At 38.3% G+C, this 21,466-nt stretch overlaps 1 protein-coding gene and 1 non-coding gene across 2 annotated transcripts in view; both read right to left on the bottom strand.

Moving 5' to 3' along the window:
• Positions 1–6,216: 6,216 nt before the first annotated feature.
• On the bottom strand, positions 6,217–6,361 carry LOC149748367 (U4 spliceosomal RNA). The gene has a single exon (XR_016394450.1). It is a non-coding gene; the product is annotated as a U4 spliceosomal RNA (small nuclear RNA).
• Positions 6,362–9,403: 3,042 nt separating this feature from the next.
• Positions 9,404–21,466, bottom strand: part of GPR37 (G protein-coupled receptor 37) — a 65,412-nt gene continuing 53,349 nt past the window's right edge. Inside the window, exon 5 of the mRNA XM_089917449.1 lies at positions 9,404–10,685. Coding sequence (XP_089773575.1) covers positions 9,867–10,685 — 819 coding nt within the window. The 3' untranslated portion in view covers positions 9,404–9,866. The remainder of the gene's footprint in view (positions 10,686–21,466) is intronic.

The following is a 21,466-nucleotide window of genomic DNA, read 5'->3' as shown; positions in this document are numbered from 1 at the left end:
TTCTGCCCCCCACCCTTTGCGTCTTCCAACTGAAGCTACAGACATCTTGGCACAGAGACAAGCCACGTTAAAAGAATACAGAGAAAGAAATATCAACATTACAGTGAGCCCTGATAGTAAGGCTTCAGAAGCATCAAGTTGCTCAGATTTGCAATTCTTTTCCTTTTCCTTTTCTGTACCCATTTCAAACATAAATGTATCCTGACACCCTCCATTGCAGCTGCCTGAAGAAATAACAGGAATGCTATAAAATGAATGAAGAATTGGAAACTACACATTGAAGCTCATTGCCTCTATGAGCTCCACATGGGGTTCTGAAGGGCCAGGAGCTTTTTGGGGAGAGATTACTCAAGAAGCGAAATTTTAGGGCATCCAATAAAGAAGTCTCCTTTTGGCTCCCTGACAAGAGTATTTCTAGAGAATTAGGACAAAATGGAACTCTTTTATACAATTTTGATTTGATTTAAAATTTACCCAAACAATAAAAATTCTATATTGAGGTTGCCCTGCTGCACCTCTATGTTTTTTTTAAAGTAAAACATTGAATTCCAATGAAAAAAATATTTTTATTCAGTTTGAGAGGTTTGGTGTTTATTCTCTTCTATGTAATTGATATTGACTACTGTAGCAAGGTTTACTTTCTTGTTGATAAATCAAAACAATACAAAATTTTTCTCAGACATTTAATTAAAAGTAGACATAGTATTCTAAGAGAACATAAAAAAAAATGTATCCTCCTGGACAACTGATTCAAGGCTTAAATGCCTGCCTTTGCAGTCATTATTTTCATAATATTTATTTTTAAACCATCGTATCTTTAACTTATTCTTACGAGGGAAAAAGCATGAATTTTAAAATATTAAGTGTTAAAACCTAGTTTACCTCTAAGCATTATATGACTTCAATCTTTTGAAAATTTTGTTTGAATCACATGGTAAGACTCCTGCCAGTAGAACTTTTGATAATTTTTAAAAATCTTCCTCAGCCAGCTTGGAAAAAAGTCAATATTATATTATAAGTAGTAAAAATAGTTTAAAATTAAGTTTAACATCACAGTCAACAGAAAATTATTAGGGATCATAGATGAAGAGATAATTTGTGTGAGGAAACAAAAACTACAGAAACTAATGAGTATTTTTTTGCAACATTTTACTAGTGTGTTTCTGAACTATGTTGGCGATGATTACACACTTTCATTATTAAAGATTTTTAAAATACCTGCACTTCTACTTTACTCTTTTAAATATATGATTACAATTTCTATTCTCTTACTTGATTAAAAACATTTGAAAACCAGTGATCTCTGATGTTAATAATAATCCTGGACTTCCCTGGTGGCTCAGTGGTTAAGAATGGGTGCCTGCCAATGCAGGGGACATGGGTTCAATCCCTAGTCGGGGAAGTTTCCACATGCCACGGAGCAACTAAGCCCGTGCTCCACAACTACTAAGCCTGCGCACTAGAGCTCGTGTGCCTCAACTACTGAGCCTGCGCTCTACAGCCCGTGCGCCACAACTACTGAGCCTGCGCACTAGAGCCCGTGCGCCACAACTACTGAGACTGTGCTCTACAGCCCGTGTGCCACAACTACTGAGCCTGTGCACTAGAGCCCGTGTGCCACAACTACTGAGCCTGCGCTCTACAGCCCGTGAGCCACAACTACTGAAGGTCTTATGCACTAGAGCCCGTGCTGCACAACAAGAGAAGCCACCGCAATGAGAAGCCCGCGCACCACAACCAAGAGTAGGCCCCGTTTGCCGCAACTAGAGAAAGCCCGCGTGCAGCAACGAAGACCCAATGCAGCGAAAAATAAATAAAATTAATTAATTAAAAAAAAAACAAAGACCTGTTTTCTAACACTTTATGTTTATTTCCACTTCTGGAATACAGTGAGTACTATAAATATTTGCTGTTATTGATGCTATTATCTCTATAATGAGTATCTGCTGTATATAAGATGGCTCTGAGTTTCTTCCAGAGCAACCCTGAGGTATAAGGAAGACCTTTCTCCTTCTGAAGAGAAAATTAATGTCAACCCTAAATAGGAGGTAACAGATTATTTCTTAGACATGCAGGAACAGTAAACTTGCCTAGAAACAGCATTCGATTTAACGAGTGAAGTGAACACAGAAGTAAATTCCTGCAGCTTCTCTATCACTTTCCAAAGGAAATAATCCGAGAGACATGGGCGTCTCAGTCATGAAAGGACTTTGCCCAGGCATTGCCATGACCTAGAGGGACTAGCCATCCAGACCTGTCATTTCCCTTCACTCACCAGACACCCGCGTGGTGGTTACTAATGTAAAGCCTCAGGTCTTTGATAGCAGGACACAGCACCATGGAGCACGTTGTATACACCTCATGATACACAAACTAATTGATATTCTATCACATCTCAATCAGTGAGTTTGTCAACCCAAGTCACATTGTCCCTGGATTATACTGAAATAGTTCAAGGACATGAAACACACTTTAGACTTCGGCAAATTCATCTCTGTAGGATCTCTTACCGGATGACACTCAAAAAAAAGTCTACGATTTGTTAAATAAATTTTGGAGATATAGCCTAACAGTTTATATGGAAAAGTGTGTATAAAGTTACAAATAACTAATTAAAAATATAAAAACCCTCTTGGGATAATATTTTTAAAGTCGGGAGTTATCTGTATGTATTCTGTAATTTTAGGATTGAATGTTTCTTTTTATGTTCTAATTTTCATGAAACATGGTAGACTCTAGATAGTGGCCATGCCTCTGTATTTTCCAGAATATTTCAGTAATAATAATACATTACGGAGGTTCGCAATCTGTTTGATCTGGCACCACTCCATAGCTTCCCTGGGACACTTGGAAATATGGGGGATGGGGATGACAAGAAAGGAGCTTTCTCTAGGACAACTACTCGAAGATATTACTGGTATCTAGGTCCTGGGGGGTCAGGTATACTAAACATGCGGCAATATTAGGAAAGTCACACATAACAAAGAACTGTCTTGTTGTAAATGCCAATTGTATTTCTGTAGGGAAACATTGCTCCTAGTCTCTTAGGATGTAAGGATTGCTGGAGACTTTCTGAGATTATCACTTAAAACAGAAAGACGCTGGAGGTTTAAGTGCATTTACCACAGCTAGATCAGGAAACGGTATGACCAGCTTAACTTTCCATTTCTGTATCATTGTATAGCAGTGTGTGTGTGTGTGTGTGTGTGTGTGTGTGTGTGTGTGTGGCTGGCTTTGTATGAGTTTCTCTACTCTCCAAAAGACGCTAACATAAAATTTACTGTCTCTCCTTTTTCAGTGGCTGGAGCCTGATGACATAGCCCTTGGGTCTGGAGGAAATGAAATAAAGATTCTCTAAACTTTCTAGTTAATTTGAAAAATCGAAGTGGCCGAGTCAGATAGCTCATCTTGGCCACAGGAAGTCACAGCACTGGAAACAAAGTCACGGTCCTAACTCAACTTCATCTGATCATTCTGTGTTCTTCATTATTCACATAACACTTCTTTCTACTAGATTTAATCATCCAACGGTAACAGTATAGGGGAAACCTCTGAACACCCATGCATTTTCTCAACCAGATTACAAAGCCCAGCATTATATGCATACTTTGCTGATGTAGAAATAGGTTGCCATGCAAATACGGGCTGATCAAATATCAGAGGGAGCTGACCATTGACACAAAGGCATTCATTCCCGGACTACTGCAGCTGGATCTCACAGGCCTGCCCTAGACAAAGACTCTTCAGCTAAAATCCTTTATGAGTGAGGTTGAAACAATCACACAATCAGTGGGCATTACAGCATCCCATCTTTTTAAACTCGGTGACCAAAGATCAGTCCCAACCAGTGAACTTTCTAATTGTTGCAAATGCCATGTAAATGCCCGGCTTGTCCTGCCCAAAGGTTTTCAGGAGATAAAAGTTAATTCAGAAACAAAGTTTTATGGAAGTCAATGAAGCCTTGTAAAGAAACACTATTGAGATTTTTTAATCTCTTGCCAAAATGAAAATAAAGAAAAAGTTAAATTTCTGTCCAACAATCTCAAAATCAGCAAGACAAAGAAAAATAATCCAACCCCCAAAGCCAACAAAAGGTCCATTTACTCTCTGACACCCTGGGTGGACTTTCAAGCCACACTTCTCCAACAATCACTGTATTATACCCATAGAATAATGCCAACCTGTTGATGTGGGGTTTGTGCAATCAATTTGGAATTCAAATCAGAGTAACTCAGGACAGAATGCTACCCCAACACCAAGTCACTAAGGCTAAGCCAAACATAGAGAAACAAACCAAAAAAGGTCTTCTTTCTAGGAGCAGCGAAAGCAGGAATAAAACTTAATAGAACAAAACCCTGTCCACAAAAGCATAACTATACGGTACAAGAGCATATTTTCAGAATGAAAGAAAACATGGCACACGTGACTTTCAGGGACTTAAGTGTGATTCTCGATGTCCCTCCTCATATACTGATAATGCACAAAAGAACATATTTGTCTTTATAAACTGTTCTTAAAATCTTGAAACTTGAAATGTCAATGTGATAGAAGCAAGCTGAAGAGTTTTTAAAGGTGTCTACATGTTTAAAACATGTTCTTAAACAAAAACATGGATGTGTTTTTAGAATGACAAAAGCGCATAGTCATACCTCCCAACACAACTTCCCCATTACCAGAATTCTGCCTGATATAGGTCATTGTTCCATTGCCTTGAAAGCGGTGGTGATCAGAGCCCACTCTTCTTGGTAAACAGAGTTAAAAACAATTCAGGAACAAAAGTCATTAGTGAGAGAAGACGGTATAAGAAAAATATGATTATGTCATTTTTATGAACTCTTTTGAAAGCTTCCCTCACACCATCACAATTTCTTCTAGACACCCCAAATGTCCTCTCCTCTCTTCTCTCTTTCTCTCACTCTCTCTTTCACTCTTTTTCTCTCTCTCTTCCTTTTTCTCCTCAGAGACACTGTTCCCTTAAACTTCCAAATTCTGTCTGTAGCAAACTTTCAAATTTTAGCAAGTTCATCATACTTTATTTGATTAGGGAAAAAAATTCTGGTAGACCTAAGTTTCTAAATACATTATCAATACAAATACAAATAAAAGGAATAAAATTACAAAAGATTTTTTTCTCTTAAAACTCAGGAAAATAAATATTAATTAGGAAATTTTAAAATGTCTATGGTTATACTTAAATTTGGTGTATATGTAGAGAGAGAGTAAAACAAACCAGTCACATCCCTGTCTATATAGCAAGGCATTCAACTCAGAAGGTTTCTATGGATTTCACAGAATGTATTGCATATGAATTATTTATATCTCTTAAAAATTGAAGAAAAATATTGAATTCAGTTTGTGGAATTGACAACAGTTGGACTAACAGGAAATGAAAACGTTTCATTTAACGGCCACACAACTGATTAAAGTATTACTAGTTCAAGAGAATGATCACTTTGAGATTGATTACTATAACTATTTTTTAAATCAATCTTTAACTTCTGAGCACTGGAAGCAAAAGATTGCTAACCCTCTACAAATTTGTAAATGCAACGGACAATTGATTTAGCGCCAGAGTTCTAGGAATCAAAGGTCTCATAACTTGATAGTAAATAATTATCTTCTACTTATATAACAATACAGTCTCTTCAGTTAATGAATTGTTATCCTACTTCATATTGCAATATTTGGGGTGAAAGTGTGGAAACACAGTTCAGTGAAGTATAATAAAAACATCAAACAATTGTGAGGCTGTTATATCAAAATATAAAAGGAAGTCAGTTTACTAATAACAATGATAAGTAGTCTCCCATGAACCACAGAAGGGTAGTCTAACATTGATGAAGTGAAGTTACTCGACCTATATATAACCGAAACCCTTTGTAGATGAACTGCAATTTGTTTCATACCAACTCTGGTCTATGCTTGCCTTTGCTTTTTGCGTGCCAGACTGCTTGGTCCTTCTTGGTTCCTGGACCTGCTCTGTCTCCATCCACGCAGAGCCTTAATACACTCCCTTCCTCTACCTGAGCTCTTTCCCAAGGGAATTTTCTCTGACACTACCCCTAGGTCAGGATCCCCTCTAAGAAACTCTCAGAGCACTTTTCTTCCCGAACTTTTCTTTCTCAGCACTACTCACATTTTCACTAAATACTTGATATAGGGAATAATCTATGAGTAGGCCATAATCTTATGTGTAGGCACTGCACATAACGTAAACTCCAAAAGGGACTGAATTGTATCTAAATCACACACTATTCTGTCCCTAGGATTTAGCAGTGTTTGGCATGTAGGCGTTTTCAATTAGCAATAACTGTACCTCAGATAAACCTCGTTCGCTACAATGCCGCCACTGCACAAAGCCGGCAATAGGCATTTAACTGAATGAATGGGGTGAATGATTGAAAGAATAAAATGTGCAAAGGACTAACGTGGCTTTTAGAATACCTGGACTTAATAAATTTGGGATAGAGAGATTTGAAAAGCGAATTATAGCATCCAGTTTTTATAATTTGTCCAGAATATACCTATACCGTGTATATGGCCATAGATAATTACATAATTTGATTAGTGCTGGACCGCTAATTTTATGGTCTGAACACAGTTACCAAAAAACTATATTTTCTTACTTTTCCTTTGGTCACTCCTTCTTAACTCATAGTCCTGGTTTTCCATCTGTATTTTTGCTAAACTGTGTTTTCTGAGTGTTCTTTCATTTAAAGATTTGTTTATCCTTTCATTGAGCAAGTACTTATTGAACACTTACTATATGTTATCTTAATCAAGATAGTATTTCACAGACTGCTGTGAGCCAACTGATTAAGTAGAAAAGAATTATTATATATAATCCCTAAAAGGAGATCTTCTATTCTTAGAATTTTCATGATAAGTCAGTATTCAACCAGGGTCAAATTATGTGACCTTGGGTAACTCAGTTAACTTCTCAGAAAATCAGTTTTGTACATACAAAAAAAGAGCTGGGTAATTAATACTGGAAAACTTTGAGATCACTTTGAGCTCTGAAGTAATGTAATTCCGATCTGTTGTAGGCACTATGCTGAATGCTTTGAATTCAAAAACTAACAATCTAAGTAGCAAAGCAGAACTGGGGTTCAGTAAATACTCCTCAATTGCTTTCACTAAAAGACCAGGGCAAAGAAAATATAGCATATATTTTTCTACTCTCCAGAAAGGAGAGAACACTCATAAAACATGATAGTGAAATTGTAGAAACTTTTAATGTTTTCTCTTCCTCTTTCTTTATGAGAAGGGTTACCATAATTGGATATACTGGGAATATGCTGCCTAGAAAGAGAACAGAGAAAGCCAAACCAACAGAAGGTAACTGAAGAGTATTTAGAAATGCAAGATGAATTCAAATCATCAGGAAGAAACCTCAACCTGTTATCTTGGAGAATCCTTGACGATCAGGAAAAGTCCATCTAATTTTTTAAATGACAGGGAAGGGTCAGAGAAGAAAATTTCTTGATAGAAGTATTTTAAATATTTCTCAGAGGAATCAAGCTCCCTACAAAACATTTTTCAGTTCAGGACCAGGTATGAACGTGGGGAGCGGAAGCTGCTATGCCCCACTGCTAATGAACACATTGTATGAGAGTACGGGGGACAGGGAGGGCAGGGCTTCTCATGTGAACACAGAGCATCTGGAATGCCAAAGACATAAAGCCATACCTTTTTATCATATGGTCTCACATATTTTCATCAGTATTCTTCATGAGGCTTCTATTCACACATAGCATAGGAACCAAACTGGACTATTTATTTATTTATTCTTCAGTCATACCCCAGGACGCCTTCTTCTAATCCTCTGCTTAGTAATCTCTCTCCTCCTGAAGTGTCCACTTCTCGCACTGCCTTTCATCGACTCCTTCTGAAGGTCTGTCCCTCCAGGTATCCCATAAAGCCTTTCATGACTTCCTCCCATCTGAGGTGCTCTCCCTGAATTATCACAGAACTTTACACCTTCCCAACCGGTCCCAGCTTACATCATAATTGTTTACATATGTGTCTTATTCCTTTCTTCTCATCCCACCCCTGTCTGCTTTTGTAAAGTCCGACACTAAGCTCTATTTACCTTTACTTACTGCAGATAATAACACAGAACCTTTTCTACGCCATATGCTCAATCAGTTTCTTGATCTATAAAGTTGACTAAATGTCATGAGAGACACTGTGGAATTATAACTGCGGATCTGCTCAGCAGCCAAAAGCTAGTTTAGGCATCCTCAGTTGTTTTCCAAAGACCTATTACAGGGACCTGTAAGAGGACAATGGTGCCTTGTTTTTATTCTTCCTCAAACCCCTTAGAATACAGACAGTAGGGGAAAAAATCCCTTTGAAGAGTACTGGACTGGGAAAAAGGAGGTATTCTGGACACTGTCTTTTAGTTAATCTGGGTTTCATGCAGAAGACCAGTGGTCTGAATTAAGTACCTTTAATTTTTCTAGTACTAAAGTTTAACGATTTAAAGAACATCATGTTATATATAGTCTGGAAGAAAGAAAGTACCAGTTAAGCTGAACAGTACAGAAATTGACAGGCAGAAAACACATAGGGCAGTTTCCAGCCAGAAAATTGGGTTCCCCTATATGATTTTTCTGAAGACAGCAACATTACAACCACACTGTGTCACTCAGGTCACTGCCTCTGCCATCCGATTAGGCATGTGTCCCACATGGAAGGCATCCTACACAACTGCTTTAACTTGAACTCCTTAAGGGGTCCATAGAATTCAAATAGAGAGGGTTAGATTTTTGTTGGGAGTTTATGGAATATCAACTTAAAGGTAGTATTTGAATATTCAAGTGTTCTAATCAAGATGCATAAATATTTTATTATTCCACTACTGTAATTTCTTAGAGAAATTAAGTCACACAGATTTAATCAAGTTCATTTTTTAAAAGGAGAAAAATTAGAATTCAAAGTGCTTCACACAGAATTCATGGTGCTTCAAAGGTCAGTGTTTAGATGAAATCAGATGACAAGTGGGTTGCTTTTTAGTCCTTGGCTCTCTTCATAATTCTTCATGGGAAAACCTGTAGCTCTACATGCTAGTTCAGAGGTGAATTTCTTTAAAAAAAGATAGTTTCTTCCTACTCTGCTGTCTATTTATTCATATTTTATAAATATTTGGAAGTAATTTTACATCTCTAGCTGACTATTAAAAATACAATTTTTTAAACATACAGTTAGTTTTAGGAATCATGCATATAAAATAGTACTGTTAGGAAAATGTCTTTATATCATAGTGATTGCCCACCTTAAAGGAAAATAGAATTATAAAACAATAAGGCTGATCTTAAATTGTGCATAGAATCAGTAATTGTGTATTTAAGGCAATTAAAAGATTTATTGAATCTTGGTTAAAAGTAGATTGACAATGACGTTAAAGAATAAAGTGTAATTTATTTGGTGCTACTTTGTGAATGCTTCTTAACTACAACTCACCTCACGATACCATATACAATATACTTTCAATCACAACTCAAACATACAACAGCCTACAAAGTCACACGGCTGTAATCAATACACAGTGATTCTACTTTTAAAAGAACAAAACAAAGTTAGCAGTTAATTAAGGTGCAGTCACTTTTTTCAAATAAAATATTAGCACCATACCAGATAAAATGATCTAAAACTACTGGCCTCGTCATACTTCTTAAATAACTAAATATAAGCTTCTTTTTTCAAAGCACAAATATTAATTTGCAAAATCAGTTCTACAGTAGTTAATATTTCTCTCCTTTTTTCTGCATGTTTTCCCACTAAGGAAAAATATGAAGTAAAAACTTTCACAGGATATGAAAATGAAACAAATACAGAAACCTAAGCAAACCAAAGGCTGTGCTTCAGCAATGAGTTCCAACGGACGCGAACGTGGACATCTCCCGGCGTATGGTACTGAAAGGTGAGAGCTCCAGTTCTGTGGTGTATTCGTTGTCATTGTCATCACTGGTCACCGTGGAAGACTTCTGGACGCAGTCGTCACAACAGCAGCAGCAGCATTCCATAAAGGCCCGACTGAAGGGTTTGCAGAGACAGAAAAGTAGGACAGGGGTCACACAGGACTTAAAGAACAAAAGGAACTGGCTGATGATATTAAGAAGGTCCATTGTCTGCTGGGAAACCCCTGTAGCCATGTAAGCAGTAACAATGTTGCAGATATTTTCAGGAATAATGCAAAATCCATATAAAATGGTCAAAGCCACGACTGTACAGTTCATCTGGCTTTCAAGCTGAATCTGCCGCTTATTCCCCCGGGTACAGGCTTTCTCGGCTTTGCGGATTTTCCTTGCAGTCACTAAAGAGCAGGTGATGGTGAAAAGTGTGGGCAAACAGAAGTAACAGCCGAAGTACCACCAGAGTCTGGCGCTGTCGTAGGTGAGGGCTAAAACATAGATGGTGTCGGGGAGATCCGGGGAGATCTTGATGACGCAGCGTTCCGCGGGAGCGCGCCCGCTGAAGCCCGGGTCCTCCTTGCTCAGCTGGCGGAGCACCACTTCCGGCAGTGCCAACAGGAGAGCACCCACCCATATAACAGCAAGTTTGGCGGTTGTGGAAGAACAGTTTTCTATCATTTCGTAGTACATCTGGACGTTGGTGGCCGCACGGAAGCGGTCTATACACAGAGCACATAAGGTGAACGTAGTAACTCCGAGAGAAGCAGCCTGCGGGAGGAACACAGAATATATTTTTCCTGGGTCATCTCTGAAAGATCAAAACATTAGGTAATAGGGCTTCCCTGGTGGCGCAGTGGTTGGGAGTCCGCCTGCCGATGCAGGGGACACGGGTTCGTGCCCCGGTCCGGGAAGATCCCACATGCCGCGGAGCGGCTGGGCCCGTGAGCCATGGCCGCTGAACTTGCGCGTCCGGAGCCTGTGCTCCGCAACGGGAGAGGCCAAGACAGTGAGAGGCCCACGTACCGGAAAAAATACAGATGGGCAAAAAGTACGGGAAAAAAAAAAAAGAAAAAGAAAACGATTTCCTGGAATGAGGCATGAGTAACTGGGTTGGTGACTTCAGCTGAATCATTGTAAGGACAACAAATAAAACTAAAAGAAAAAAAAGAAGAAGAAATACAGTGGGTCAGGGTAATGGAGCCAAAAAATATTAAAGCTGGAAGGAGCCATGAAGATGAGCTCAGTCATAGTCAACTTAGCGGGGCAAGGTGGTTGTTAAGTCACAAGATAAACACAGTAATCATCTGGGAGCATCAGATTTACCCCACTGTTTGGGGGGAAAGTAAAATAATTTAATGTTTAATAAATAGTCTTTATTTATATATTTAAACAAGGACAGTGGATAGGATGTAAAATGTTCATGAGGGTTAAGATAAACCAGGAGACTAAAAGAAAATTCCCTAGGTGGATGGATGCTTTGGGGTATACCCCCAAATACCTGCATTCATTCTCCCCTGCCCGCTAAGTGGGAATGTTTAAGAAGCACAGGCAGAAGTCATGCCTTGGCAAAGGGGCAAAGAAATATATACACACATACATATATATATTATACATTAATATCTACATTTTTAGAACTCGAAGGGATCATGTTGACAAAAGGAAAACCATTTGTCCTAACAATTTTAGTACTCAAAACATTAGTTGTTTATTTACTACATTCAAGCTGTCACTCTCCCCAGAGCGATGACAACTTGCCTTGTGGATTCTATAAGAGTTCCAATGTCAAATAATCTCTCTTCTTACACACTACACGTTAGTCAGTGTCTACTAGTTCTCATGTGCGAAATAAGGACACGGCATCCACGTCCTGACTATTCTCATAACTTGGGGGGGACAGTCTGAAAATGAGATATAATGAGGGGTTAACTGTTTGAAAAGCAAACATGAAGCAAAATATGACCAACAAAGTCTAGATCAGGGCAAATCAAGAGGTCATGGTTGAACTTATAACCACAGCTCTTGTACTACAAAATTCATGAAGTTTCCCATAAACACCGGTATAAGAAATACCAATCTAATATGCCTGCCATGAAAAATGAGTCATCTCTACATTCACCTTTTTAAAATTAACTTTCAACTTAGTGAGTTGTTTGACTTGATGGAAATATACTTTGCATCTATGCCAGAGACTCAAAATAATTCTAAAATTGAAGTCCACACTGTGCAACTGTCTTAAAATCAGATTTTATTTTAATGTCAGTAATTTTTTGAATGTCATAGTTTGAATGGAAATCTGACAAGGATGTGCCATTTTCTAAAGGTCTGCACCAAACAGTATTACTGGGAAATTGCTGTATTTTATTTTACAGATTTTTGAAAGTTTTAATTTATATATTAGCTTTTCAAATGTTTTGATTCATCTCTCTATAAGACTGTAAAACAAAACCAAAAAAATTCTCGTGCCATCAAATGTACACAAATCCTCAGCAAGGCTTTCTGCACTGTCTTCACTGAGGCAAATCTTGTGCATGTTTCCTTGTCACTCTGTATCCTGAGTCAGTCCACAAATACAAAGCTACAAAGGCTTATGCTGTGCATTCTTTTAAAATTATGAATAACATTTCTGTTTAAAGGACAGCTTGGTGATTTTGAAAATACGAGACTCTGAAGAGAAGCAGTCTCTTAGAGGCTCAGAACATCTATGTGCTTGGTAATTTTCTATCATTCCTTACAAAGAACGCACAACACACAGGAGATAGTGTCTTCTCCCCGATTAACCTCTTTAATTTTAAATCTAGAGATTTAAAATCTGGACCAATTATCACAGGAGCTAGCATTTGCATACCTATCTCCAAGTCTGTTACAAAGCATTTCATGAGAGGTAATAGCAAAGAACAAATGAAAGTGGGTAGACAGGTACTACAACAGGTGTGTTAGATTACCACACCTTAGATATCATAAATGGTGCTGCACATCCACTCTTAATTAAAAGATGTTCACTGCTTCAAAAAGCAAAAAAAAAGGGGGGGTTCTAGCTTCTGTATAATTCATCTCACAAGATTTAAAAAAAAAAAACAACAGGAAAAATTTTAAGCAAGAGTAAGATGTGCCTCAATTTTTCGCTCAGGAATCCTTCTATACTGTATCTTATTTGAAGATGCTCAGTTCTTCAGCCATACTCCCAAGAGCTTTAGTACTGAGGACCTCAAACATATCTGACGAATCATAGATTGAGGGAACCTTCCCACTTGTCATACACAATTTCAGGAAGCTCCTGTGTCCAGCTTCCTATTTTCAAATTGTACTTCTGTCTGATAGGATCCTCTGCAATTAGGATCCAGCTGAAACGGGGTGAACCGTCCAGGAAGGTCACAAAAGCTACAGAGAGAGTTGTTAAAGGAACCGCTGAGGCAAACACAGCCCCAAATGCAGATAGCACTTACTACGCAGTTGCCAACAGCAGCTACAGCCCAAATGCCAGTCCCACATAGCTACTCCCTCCTGCCGCCACTGCCTGCAGTGTTATTACTCCAGATATTTTTCTGTAAATTTACTTATACACTTGATTTTATGATGTGAAAGAGCAGAAAGGGTACATGGTCCCAGCTCAGTACTTTCCCAAATTATTTACAGGAGACCGTAAACCTTTGTAAAGGCTTAACTGCATGCCTCAGAAATTAATTGATAAAAATCATCTGGACAATGGGTGGTGGGCTAATTTCTGCCTACTTAGATATGGAATCTATCCATGTAATTAGAATGCTAAATGCTGGGGTAACATGAAAAGATTTCTATCACAATTTTTAAATGTACTTGTTTACATACAGCTCATTAGAAATTCTACCAAGATGCATGGTGCAATTATACACAATTATAAAACTGTATCATGAAGGCTGGATCTTCTGCATTTAATGACCATATCTGATTGCTAAAATTCAATACCACTAGGAAATATGCTCTTGGGAGTAAAGCAGTTAAGCATTAGCTTAGATGGGTAGTTCTTTGAAGCAATATTCTGAGAGACGGAATGAGTGAGATGCAATCTGTTATTAAGTAAACTGCAATGGAAGGAATAATTAACATCAACAAAAGCACAACTGTAAACACTTTGAATAGACAAGACTATTACTTGTGAGAATCAAGATCAGAGGAAAGCTGGAAGCAGAAATCTTTAACTAGTTGGGAAAATAAGGTACTGAGAATTTTGAGGGGATTGGCATCAAAATACAGGCACTAGAGAATCGAAATAAACAAAATAAACAAAATCTAAAACAAAATCTAAAACAAAATCTAAAATCTTTTCTTCCAATGTTCTGCTCTTCTTTGTTTCCTGGAATAACAACAGTAAAGCTACTTCAGCCCCTGTCCAGTCAACAACCAGAGTGGTGAGGCCGTGGGCAGCTGTGGTCACCTGTGGTCACCTGCAGCATTGCTTCAAGGCACTGGGCAGGCACAGGGCAAGTGGAGACACTCACGTGGGAAAGGGGCAGCTCCAGTGTCAAAATGTTCTCCCCACTGCTCAAGGTGCTAACTCAATACAAACATCCAGCCTTGAGGAAATCCTGGCCACCATCTTTACCTAGTACTATATTAAGTTCATTCAAAATAAGGTGAAAAAAGAGCACGTGGATACTTTATGAGAAACAGTCGGGACTTCCCTGGCAGTCCAGTGGTTAAGACTCCACGCTCCCAATGCAGGGGGCATGGGTTCGATCCCTAGTCAGGAAACTAAGATCCCACATGCCGCATGGCGCAGCCAAAAAAATAAGAAAGAAAAACAGTCATCTGTGGAACTCCTGTTGTAGCTATTGCTCCATTTCTCAGAAGCTTACTGCAGACAGACAAATATGAAACCTTTATGAATGAGGTTAAGCTATGAAGGTACAACTCATACCAAATAAACAGTGTCTTTGCTAAACCCTCTGATATACATCGGTGATAACACTGATGGGGAAAGAAAAGACCAATGTCCTTCCAAGCAAAAATTCTTTCATATGAAATCGAATCTACATGCTTAAGTACAATGAAGCAGCTGGAATACACTGATTTTTATAAAACAGGAAAATTTCTAACCAAAGTCATGACAACTTACTCTAGCCTAACTTATATTTTACCTCAAAAAGATGTGTAAGGGCATCTATTTATGTGCTGTCCTTTGTATACAAGTAACTCTCGAAACAAGGGCGTTATTGTTAACAAAACCCATTCATTTGAGCCATGAATGACAACCTATTATAAGTCCATGGTTAGAGACCTAACAATCAGTCAGGAAAAAAGCACGAGGAGCACAGGGTAGAGTTTCCTTTGAAACTCTAAATGGCTTGAGCTTGTGTGCCCTGGCTTCCTCTTGCATTTTCCATAATCCTTATCCTTGAAACACTTCAGGGCAACTTCCCCACCAGAGACACTTCTTTGGGCAACAGTGGAGACAACATGTTTCTCAGAGCCACTGTTTATCAGACTGCTGTGAATGAGATGGCCTTTATCAAAAGGTCTTCATTTCAGAGCACACGCAAATCATCACGCTTGCATTAGTGTTTCCAGACCAAAATATAGAGTGAGTAGGAGAGATTTGTCTCAACCCTCACAAGGACATACACATCTCTGAAATGAAACAGAGCCCTTCATGGCCACTCTTCCATCGTCAAAAAGAAGGTTCCTTACCTTTATCAGTATCACTGAGATTTAATCTGACACAGTCACATATCATGAATATCTATCTATTTCTATTATATCCAGGCTATTTCATCATATGTGATTTCCAGTGAAGATATCAACTGTCATTATTGCCTCATTTTCAACTTTCTTCCCTTTTTTTTAAACTTGATAACATGCTCTTACTTATTTAAAAAACAATGGAGACTATTTAAAAGCCACTATATCATCCTAAAATTTGTCTTGACCCTATAAATCCTTCTTTACCTTTATAGTGCCGCCTTGACGTTCCTACCAATTACAACTTCTGACTTCTGCAGAAGTACATTCCTTTGCAGTTAAAAAAAAATAATCATTTGACTACAACTTATCTAAAATGTTACAATTTAATTACAAATATGCCAACGCTCATTAGTGTAAAAATGCAAATGAAGCAAGATTAACACCATGTGTACTAAAATGGGAGCCATCTATTGGAATCAACAGGTCTTAAAGCATTTATATATTCCATATTTATTCTCAATAATTAGAAATTCATTTCAAAATGTAATATTTCCCACAAGCTCAAAGTCCACATTTCAACCCTTGATATTATTATGATGTTTCTAATCAATCTTAAAATGAACTGGAATTTCTGTTTTTCACCTAAGCGTTCTGACAAGTTTCCAAAGAAGAGTAACAAATTTTCACCTATTTTTTTCTTGTGACTAATGAAATTGATTTGCATGATGGTGAACCTAAACTAAAGACAAAATCAGAGTTGGCCTCATCCATTTGTGCTTGGGTAATTATGAGAAACCACATTTTAAGACAAAATTCCTCTGTTCTTAACCAAAATTCCATTGTTGGTAGTAGGTTACGGAAGTACCCTTTTTTTAAAAAGGCATGTATCTCTAAATTTCACCTCTTACTGTGAATTAGTTAACAGATGCTTTTCCTATATAAGAGAAATCTGAACCAAGGAGAAGACAGAAGGTAGGAGGAGAGTTCCCTGAAGGCAGTGAGTGACGTGAAGGGAATAAAATAATGGCAGCCCTGAGTACAGTCATACACCTAATTGAAATGACTCATTCTAGACTAGGATCAAATCAGTGACCTTGGCATCATTCATGATATCAACCATTCAAGTGTGCTGACAGAGCACATTGAAAACCATCATAAATTCACAAACTGAAAGTATTCTGTCTCAAGAATAAGTCTGGAATTGTGATGATATCCGGTTCTTCTGGAGGTTTTGTGGAAAGTATCTGTACCTACTTTGCAAATAGAAAGGGCCCATATTTGAGGTTGTAGCAGTTCCATTCTCCACTCAACCTTGAAATTTTAGGTGAGATCATCTCTTCTGGCACAAAGAATACCATTCTCATAAGGATACTTAAGAGTTAAGTATCCCTGGCAACAAGGTTGAGTTAATTATGGGACCTTGGCAGGTCAATTTATGGTTAAAAAAAAAAAGACAGAGGATCCCTGGAGGATGGGCACAGAAATGCAGTGCCAGAGACAAACCTCACTGCATAGCAGTCTGCCCACCCTCTCCCCACATGGTCCACATCCCAGACTCAGATCCCTGTGCTTCCAATGGGACACTGTTAAACCTAGTTGCAGCACATAGGAAGAGCTATTAAAGGTGGGATCACTCTCTCAAGGCCCATGCAGTACAAGGGTGAAGGGCAAGGTAGACCCTTACTTCCTCAGCCCTGGGTACACTCTTAAGCTCAGATCTGTTTTGCTTTTGTGGAAATATTTGCTTCTTTTTCACTGTTGAGACATGTTTTGTTGATATAACCAGATACGCTGGCAGCCCTCAGGAACTGAGGATACATCCTCACTTTGACTGTGGGCTTGAGAAATTAATCCATGTCTCAGGAAGGTCCATTCTTTATGCTTCCCTTTCCCCGACTCTATAATAGGGTCTAAAGTATCTCCCTCGTCAGCCTTTCTTCTTATGTTCTCTAAGGTCAAATCAAACAATAGGTACGTTTTAGAGATTTTCAGAAGAAAAGGACTCGTTAATGTACTGTTATTACATTGCTAATTAAACAATTCATTTAAATAAACTTTAAAAAATTTGATCTACTTAAAGTCCTTATGGCTAATAAGGACGACTAATTCCAAAGCAGAAATGGTTATCTCAGGCAGTGTATTCTAAATAATAATTTAATATTTAATAATATTTAGAATAATTCTGTATTCTAAATGAAATTTCTAGGACTGTCCCATCTGCCCAATTGTCTTATAGGCCTCCTATCCCAGGAAAATTTGAGAAAACAAGAATTAAAAGACTTTCATAGTTGTAACTTTTCACCATGGCTCTAGGCTGTATGCATTTATGAAAACTAAGCGTAAGACTATGCTTGAAAAAGAATGAGAGGGAACATAGTTTTCACTTGAATTTCTCCATCTTTGGTCATAACTAAGTACAAACGTGAGCTGACCCATTCCAGAGCCATGCCTGAACTTCCATAACACCTTGTTTAAGCCTCTTTTATAGTATTCATTACACTGTAGCACACGATTTCACCTGTCTATAATAGCAGTATCATATCTGTGTTACTCATCTTTGGAAACTTTTTCCTCTCTTCCCCTTCTTCTTCCACTCCTGTTTCCTCCTAACATAGTATCTAGCATAGCAGAAAAGCCCAGTAAATGTTTAATGAATGAATGGATAGTAAATAAATGAATGAATGATGACATCTATGGAAAAGGACTATAGAAAATAATGAATTATACAAGCTGTTCTTTAATCGGTTATTGGGTGCTGCTGTTTCGTGTATAATCCTTAAAAGCTGAATGCCAACTAATATCTCTAGAAGGCAAGTAAAGAAAAATCCACGTTCCTGTTTATACTTCATTGGCAAGCTTTAAAAAAGGATGACATTCTTATTACAATCAATAGTCAAGGAAATTATTTGAATTTCACATTTGAATATCCTAAAGCTTTTACTTCTTATGTGGAACCCAAATTCAGTAAACTTCACTGTACACTGTTCATGAATGGAGTTATACATAGGAGCACACTTTATACTTGTTTTCTTTTCTGCTGGAGTTATCAGCCAAATACTGTCACTTGCATGGCAATGTGAAAATTATTATAAAGGGATTAATAGGAAGTCATACAATATTTGTTAAGCACCATTCTCACACAGTGTGTCTATTTTCCCTGATAGTAACTTTAGTAACTTTCAAGTGGCTCACAAAACTGTGTTTCCACTTAAAAGTCTATCAGAGTACCCAATGGCTAATCCACCCCTCAAGCAAATTTACTGTCTGCTGTGATCAATGTGCTAGTACTTGAATCTAGGAGTTTTAGGGAAATCTGTGTAGACTCACAAAACTGTAGAGCAATATCATCCTTCCTTTCGTGTCTGTCAGTGCCAACTACAATCTAAGACAATGAAAAAGTCATTTGCTCACTCAGTTTAAAACCAGTATTTCTAAAGCCATTGGAGAGTCTGGCTTTTTTCATCACGAAAGGTTCTAGACCTTCCACAAATCATCCCTGGTCCAGAGGCCCTGGTGAGATGTATTCCCTTTATCCACCCACCACCCTCATGCAGGAATCTTGTATCCCAGGAAAATAAAACTACAGTTAGATCTGGGGTTAACTTAGAACTATTTGAAGACTTCTTCCTTCCCTACCACTCACCATGAAGGTGTGAGTTCTTTAAACTAAGGAGCTGTCTATATTATTCAAAACGTCCAATTAACATCCAAATGGAAATAGTTAGCAGTGGATCTGGATCAGGTGATACGCTGACTCTGGTTGGCGTTCATCAAATAATTAGCAGAGAGCTGTTCTAGTTGGTTGCCATATTCAATGCCTGAGTTATTTGGCTTTAACCATTTTTTAGATCCCTAAGAGAATGGTGTGGTAGGGAACCCCTCTGCCATTCTCCTACTGCAATCTACACCCAGACCTCCATATCCAACCCACATCTACACGCTCTCTCTCTACATATAACTATTCAACTATTGCTTTGAGTATAGTTTTTTCTGGTGACTCTCTGACAGAACAGTTCAAAATGATGTGGCTGTTAGAATGGCCACCATCCACCCAGATTTCCTCCTCTCCTATCCCCCTTTCCTACCATTCCGTCTGCTTTAAGGGACTTATCACTAGGCCACAGAGACATCATAATCCTGGAACAGAAAGAGAGAAATTATCAACTACAAACGTTCCTACTATGTTCCCACTCATAGCAGTATTATACTAAACCTCCCTTTCTAGAGATAGACTCTGGAAGCTGGGTGTTCTCCTTAAGTTTTGGTCAACAAATTGAAATAAAAAGAAGAGTTAAATGCGAATTGCAAAGACATATAATTTCTGCTGAAGAAACACCTATTTTTCTACACAAAGCCAACTCTCCCCCAAATTCTACTTCCTCCTTAAGATTATACTAATACTCAAGCTGTAGAAAAAAGAACTGTGGGAGAGAAGGAAAAGAAGGCAAAGGAGAAGATGGGAGAGAAAAATTGTAAAGATCAATAAAAATTAATTGTGGTTAAAAGTTTTAAGTAACTAAGAAAAATTTAAAAAGAAAAACATTGAAAAAGGCAAAAAAGACTACTAGAAAAATGGTAAATCATACATTACAAATCAATAAGAAGGTGTGTGGTGGGAAGAAAAGGAAGACTACCCAACAAATAAAATAAATATAAGAGATTAGAAAGTAAAGAAAAGGCAAAATCTAGATAATAAAGGAGATAAAATGTCAAATAATTTTCAGAAGTCTTGTGGTCAAGAAGAAAAAGATTTGGAATGAGGGCAAATCAGGGAGAAAGTTTTCAAAAAGATTTGTAATGTCCTCCCCAATCTAGAACACTTTGTGATTTTTAAGAACATAAAATACAACCTTGTATCTTTATTTGATTATTAAAATAACCATGTTTGGCACATGAAAAAATGCAATTGTCTCAGATTACTGCAATTTTTAAAAATTTAATGAGCTACCAACTATGGAATTTATGGGAAACGATGAAATTTAAGAATATAAAGAGCTACAAATATCATCATATAACAAATGATGTTAACTGGGCTTATTATTTTTCCTGTCTGTTGGATACAAAAATCTTTTTAAAAGATGCCAAGGAGGGCTTCCCTGGTGGCGCAGTGGTTGAGAGTCCGCCTGCTGATGCAGGGGACACAGGTTCGTGCCCCAGTCCGGGAGGAGCCCGTGAGCCATGGCCGCTGAGCCTGCGCGTCCAGAGCCTGTGCTCTGCAACAGGAGAGGCCACAACAATGAGAGGCCCGCGTACCACCAAAAAAAAAAAAAAAAAGATGCCAAGAAGCAGAAAGAAAAAGAAAACACTCACTGGACACTGTTTTGCCTCATAGATGTTTGCCTACTAAACAAATATCAACATCAAGTGTTGAGAATAAGGGTCTGGTTGCCACTGACTAAATATGTATACGTAGGATGGTCATTTCTCTTTTCTGAGTGTCATGTGTCATCTTTAAAATGAGGGGGTTGGGTTAGAATGCCATCTGGTTCTAATTTAACGTGGTAATTCAAAAGCCACTGTAGTGGCTGCTGTGGTTCCCCACCCAGATTGCTTCTTCCCCAAAGTCCTTTAGGAATGAAATGCTGATCTCCCCCAGCTGCTGGGACTATGGGTGGTTGATGGCTCTTAGCTGCATCCCTCTCTAGGAATTGCCCTTAACCAAAGAGATCCACCCAGCTCAAGGTTATGCCCCCTTCCTGGGAGCAACTTGCATCCAATGACTGGTCTGTTAGGGGCTATAAAGGCTGGCCGTCTTGCCTCCATTCAGGACCTCCCTCTAGGACCACCCCAGCCCTGAGCTCCCTGTGGTGTCAGCTGAGGTCTTTGTGGCATCTGCATCACAGTTCAATGTCCCTCTCTGCCCAGTCCTGCTTCCTTCATTCCCTAACAGG

The sequence above is a fragment of the Delphinapterus leucas genome, chromosome 9 (genome assembly GCF_059928025.1).
Source record: "Delphinapterus leucas isolate spDelLeu-1000000601 "Yukka" chromosome 9, BTC_Dleu_Yukka2, whole genome shotgun sequence".
In the NCBI taxonomy this organism is placed as follows: Eukaryota; Metazoa; Chordata; class Mammalia; order Artiodactyla; family Monodontidae; genus Delphinapterus; species Delphinapterus leucas.
This window is presented reverse-complemented; position numbering and strand designations above follow the sequence as displayed.